A 6,000-nucleotide genomic window follows, 5' to 3' on the forward strand; every position below is an offset into this window, starting at 1 on the left:
CCCAACCCCAGGTAATTCTGTTTCTTCTTTAGGGCCTGCCTTGGTACTCTTGAGACTGGCCTACGTCAAACTATGCTGCCATGACTCAATGTATTCAACAGAGCACTTCCTTCTTGGTTACCCGTTAGCTTGTCTCTATCCCCACAGAAGGTTGCTTTAGAGGCAAGGACTGTTAGCTTGTCTCTCCTACGACGTCTTCCTCTCCTTACTCCCTGGCATCTAACAGAAGCTGAATAACATCATCTGTTGAACAGACAGAAAGACTTTTACAGTCCATGTTTAATCACTTCATTTTCTTTTCCGTCTCCTCCACTCTTCAGCTAACCTCTTGGCTTGTTTTATCTAACACCACAACTTAAAAAAAAAAAAACTATCCATCGTCTTAGGGCTTCTATTGCTGCAATGAAACACCATGACCAAAAAGCCAGTTGGGAGGAAACAGTTTATTCAGCTTACACTTCCATGTTGCTGTTCATAACTAAAGAAAGTCAGGATAGGAACCTGCAGGCAGGAGCTGATGCAGAGACTTGCTTTCTTTTATTTTTTTTCTCATGTATTCTCTCAAATATTACAGCCCGAGTACAGTTTCTCCTCCCTATCCTCCCCACAGTCTCTCTCCTCAGAAGAGAACAAGCCTTCCAGGCACATGAACCAAATACAAATAACAGCTATATTAAGACCAGACACATATTCTCACATCAAGGCCAGATGAGGCAGCCCAGTAGGGGAAAGGGTCCCAAAGGCAGGCAAGAGAGTCAGAGACAGCCCCTGCTCCCACTGTTAGGAGTCCCACATGAACACTGAGCTACACAACCATAACATATATTCAGAGGACCTACGTCAGACCCATACAGGCACCCTGATCTCTGTGAGCTCACTTGAGTCCTCATCAGTTGATTCTATGGGACATGGTCCTGTAGTGTCCTTGATCCCTCTGGCTCTTCCTGTCCTTCCTCCTCCTCCAGAGGACTCTGAGCTCTGATATTTGGCTGGGGGACTCTTCTGCTGAGTTCTGCTGCCAGCATGATGTACAACCATGATTGCCTCTGGAATAAAACTTCTCTGTGCTCTCTGGAAACACTTCCTAGAAAATTCCACCTCATTGTTGCTGGTCTCTTCTTAATCACCACTTAATTCTTAGCACCAACCGACCAACATGGAGTATCCCAGCAAACCAAAGGCTCCACTTGAGTAGTTCTGATGTCTTGTTAATTCCAGCTGATTGTTCAGCCCCAGCTAACCCAGAACCACGGAATCTTAAAAGAGCAAATGGCCCTAATGGAACCTTTAAACTTCTTTCTGAAATATCCCAAGCCAGGCTTGTGGTGTGTACTGCTCTCGACATTGTTGTCTTCTGAGCTCCCACAGAAACATCCCACTGAGCTCCCCACGCTCGATGGCTTTTCTAGCACAGTGGTCAGGTCTGTCACACCAATACCTCAACAAGTTGATGCCAACTTGTTTTAGGATTATGACTAAAAAGCAAGTTGGAGAGAACAGGATTTGTTTGCTTACACTTGCATATTGCTGTTCATCAATAAAGTCAAGATAGGAACCTGGAGACAGGAGCTGATGCAGAGGCCATAGAGGAGTACTGCTTACTGGCTTGCTCCTCGTGGCTTGCTCAGCCTGCTTTCTTATAGAACCTAGGACCACCAGCCCAGGGATGGCCCCACCCACAGTGGGTTGGGCCCTCCCCAATCAATCACTAATCAGGAAAATGCCTTATAGCTGGATCTTATGGAGGCATTTTTCTCAATTGAGGTCCCCTCCTTTCATAACTCTAGTTTGTGTCAAAGTGACGTAAGACTAGCCAGCACATTCATCTTTAAGAGGGTGGTAAGCCATTTGGAGTAGCAAGTGGTCTCTGGCTTTACAATTTAAATTCTTTTTTGTTGTTGTTGTTTTTGTTTTTCGAGACAGGGTTTCTCTGTGTAGCTCTGGCTGTCCTGGAACTCACTTTGTAGACCAGGCTGGCCTTGAACTCAGATATCCGCCTGCCTCTGCCTCCCAAGTGCTGGGATTAAAGGCGTGTGCCACCACCATCTAAGTGAAGAAATATAGTTATTTGGAAAAAAGAAATGACAGAATGGAATCTTCTGGTAGTTTGGATTCTGTTTATTTTCTTTGCTTTTCACTTCAAGATAGCATTGGTAGAAGAATGTGGTATTATCCAGTGTTTTAAGTGTGCTGTGGTAAGCAGTTTTCAGTGTGAAGGAGGGAACCTTGTACCTATGAAGTAAACACCTGAGAAACTGCTTCCAAATAGATTCTTGAGGTGATGGATTCTTTTTAAAGCCAGTTATTAATGTTCATGACATGGCAGTTAAAGTGAAATTTACTTGCTGACTGGTTACTGCAGTAGTCATAACATCTTTGCCTAGGGATTTGATAGGCTTAATCAGTTGATAAGAATGTAAATTAAAACTCCAGTCCTTTAGAAAATTACAGGTATTTACCTTGAATGAAGTAATATGCTTTAAGTAAAACTATTTTCTAGTTTTTTTCTGTATTTTTCTGTAGTTGCTTTCAGTTCAGTTATTCTTAAAAGCTGACACTGGCGTCTTCAGCCAGTGTTGATACTAACACCCACCTGCTTCGTGGTTCCTCTGGATTGCTGCAGTGCTCTCTAAACTGTGCAGATGTGTATCAGTTATTTACTGACTTAAGGGTTGGTCCCTGGCTTAGTTCTCCCATCTCATCTTTTCAAGCAGCTAGGACAGCACAGCTGGCTCACAACTCTTTTTATATTCCCTACCCACACTGATGGGTAAATGACCCAGCAAGGTATGTGTTCTTCCACTGAGCTAAGCCCCCAGCACATGGCTTTCTTTGACACAAACTCTCCCTATGTGTAGCTCTAGTGGGCCTTCAACTCTTAGAACTCCAGTCTCTGTTCCACAACACCCCACATGGGAACTTCTTTACGTCAACATTTTAAGGTTAATTGGTAGTTTTGTTACATATTTTCTAGAATAGCATTAACTCAAGTATGTATTAGAAATACTATTTTTCAGCTCTTAGAATCACTCGGGATAAGTCTTTGCCTATAGGATAGTCACGTGGCACTCTATTAGAAGTCTGTATTCCAGATTTGGTCCTCATCCACTACACTTAGTTATTCTGTTTCAGATAGCTGCTTGTATTACTTCAGGACAGATTTTTGTGTCTTTGATTTCTTCCTGTCAGGGAAGGATTGTGTCAGTATTTACCGCCCCCCCCCCCTGGTTGAGTTCTTGAAAAGATTTTTTTTCTGAGTAGATACAGCTCAAGATACACTTCTCTGTGTTTGTATTTTATTCCTTGAAAGTGTCTTGCTACTCTGACCTGCTGTTTGTTAAGCTATAGTGTAGTGGTTGCTTCACCTGCCCTGAGTGGCTTCAGCAGCAGACCTGTGTTGTCTCAATTGTGGAGGCAGGAAATGTGGAGTGGGGCTGATTTCTTCTGAGCCATGGAGAGCATGTTCAAGCATCCCAGCTTCCAGGAGTTTGCTGGCAGTCCCATAGCTTGTAGGTCCATCACCCTAGTCTGTGTCTTTGTCCTCTTCTTTCACACAGAAAGAAATAGCATTCTTCTTGTGTGCATGTCTGTGTCCACACTTTTTTCTGTAAGAACAGTATCATGTTGGGAGTTCAGCCTATCCTGGCATGGCTACATCTTAATTGATTACATCTGCCAACAACTGTTTCCAAATACAATTATAGTCTGATGTTTTAGAGGTTAGACTTCACCATATTGATTTCTCAGCATCTTAGAAATTATATGTAGAGGATCAAGTATGGCAGCACATGCCTATTTATAATCCGATGACTTGGGAGCAGAAAAAGGAAAATCAGGAGTTCATGATTATCCTCAGCTACCTGTGTAGAAAGTACAAAGCCAGGTTGGGCAGTGTATGACCATATCAAAGGTGTGGAGAGGAAATTAGTTGAAGAGAAGGTGTGGGAGCCGTCCTTCCAATGGAGAGCATATAGGATCTTCAAGAAGCATTAACTATGCATGGTAGTTGCTGATGATTGACACTTTCTTGCCCCTAACGCCATCATGTTTGTACTTTTAGGAGACGTTGATCCAGCAGCACGTGTCATTTCATTAGGTCCTGTATCTGATGTTGTGGATAGTGGAGTCCTCCAGCAATTGAATGAGAGCAGCGGACACATCTCAGCATGTCGGTCTAGAGAGTTGCGAATCTAAACCTGGGACAGGCTGGGGCCATGAGGCAGAAACACCAGCCTCTGCCAACACCGGAACAAGCCGACGCTTCCAGACAAGGCAGAAAGGCCTTTTGTAATGGAAATCACGTGAGGGTTAATCTTCTCTTGAGAATGGCAGTCAAGAAATGAGAAGGTTCACTTGACTACTGAGCAGTTACACCAAGAAGAGCGTCCATGAGGTGACTGAGCCGGAGAAGAAACGGTTGAGATGGGAATGGTATGGGGGAAATGAACTTGAGTTTTAAACTTGATTTAAGTTACAGTGTCTCTGAATTGAACATCCCATGTTGGAAGAAGATACACTTGGGGGCTCCAGGACTACAGTAGAAAAGTATAGAGCAAGCAGTAAAATCTTCTAGTAAAAACTTACATGCAGGACAACAAAATGATGAAAGATATCCAAATGCCAGATAAGCCACCAGGAAAGGTTTTGTTAAGGAGTTTGTTTCAAGAGGAGCAAGGGATGAGGGAGAAAAACCTGTGTTAACCATCAGAGTCAGTGATGTAAAATTGCCTATTAGAGTGAAAGAAACTGTGAAGACTGTTAATATGAACAGCATTAATGCAGATGGTTTAGGAGGTCTGATACCAGCTTAAGAATGGGGATATAGTTGAGCCCATTGTAAGTATCATTGAAAACAAACGGTGCCAGTGAGCATGTCGCAGAAGAACGAAGGACAACAAGAAGCGGATCAGAGTATTTTGTTGACCTTCATGGGTTTACAGCCTCTATGTCTAAACAAGATATGGAAACAAGTAGAGCTTTTACTTTGCTTTTGTTTTCGTTTCGTTTTGTTCCCCTTCCCCCAATAGAAATGAGGGTTCTTAGTCTGTTTCTGACAGTCTGTTAATTTATTAGGATAGGTATCTTTCATTTGCTTTCCAATAGGCATAGTAATTTAGTTAAAGAACACATCTGTATGCTACAACTTGATTACATCTTTTTTCTATTTTGCATCTTTCTTTTACCATGTTTCAGTTTCTGCATGTAGATTTCAATAAGAAACAAAACTTGTAAAGTTGTAACATTTCACATGGAAATGCTGCCCAATCTTCACCAGCTTCAGAAATCTGACCTTTGCCGATGCTGCAATAAAGTGTTGTAATTTGGATTTGGCATGATTCGTTTTATTTGGTTGGGAAATCTTTCAGTGGGTCAGTTAGTATCATCCAGGGTAATATTCATGCTTTATTAAAAAATATTCTCTGCTAGATACAGTAGTACATGACTGTAATCCCAGAACTCACTACTGAGGTAGGATCACAAAAAACCAGAGTCTCCCTGTAGCCTTGGCTGTATGTACTTATTCTGTGGACCTTTGGACTCGCTAAGAAGACCTAGAACTCTTAGAGATCACAAAAAACCAGAGTCTCCCTGTAGCCTTGGCTGTATGTACTTATTCTGTGGACCTTTGGACTCGCTAAGAAGACCTAGAACTCTTAGAGATCTGCCTGCCTCTGTCTCCCAAGTGCTGTGACTAAAGACATGTGCTGCCATGCATAGAAGACATTGTCTCTAAAAGCCTGATATGACCCAGGCCCTGTGTTCCATCTCTAGAAATAGGAATGAGACAAAGGGATGGACTTCCAATGTCCTAAGTTAGTCTTCTCCCTTCCCCACATCTACCAAAGATAAACAGATAGTATTACCCTAGAAAATAAAGATGAGTGTGGAGAGGAGCATTCGTTCTGCAGATTAGAAATCATCCTGAGAGATATCTTGTCTCTCAGTGTTACTAATTGGGAATCTAATTACTCAAGGTCAGTAATTGTAGGATTTTTATTA

General features: G+C 42.4%; 1 protein-coding gene across 3 annotated transcripts in view; it reads left to right on the forward strand.

Annotated features, from left to right (window-relative positions):
* Nucleotides 1-5,331, forward strand: part of Upf2 (UPF2 regulator of nonsense mediated mRNA decay) — a 103,920-nt gene extending 98,589 nt beyond the window's left edge. For all 3 annotated transcript variants that reach the window (XM_028764867.1, XM_028764865.1, XM_028764866.1), the window contains exon 22: nucleotides 4,061-5,331. In XM_028764867.1, coding sequence (XP_028620700.1) covers nucleotides 4,061-4,070 — 10 coding nt within the window. In that variant the 3' untranslated portion in view covers nucleotides 4,071-5,331. The remainder of the gene's footprint in view (nucleotides 1-4,060) is intronic.
* Nucleotides 5,332-6,000: the final 669 nt, after the last annotated feature.

This window comes from Grammomys surdaster, unplaced genomic scaffold (genome assembly GCF_004785775.1).
Source record: "Grammomys surdaster isolate TR1022 unplaced genomic scaffold, NIH_TR_1.0 146, whole genome shotgun sequence".
In the NCBI taxonomy this organism is placed as follows: domain Eukaryota; kingdom Metazoa; phylum Chordata; class Mammalia; order Rodentia; family Muridae; genus Grammomys; species Grammomys surdaster.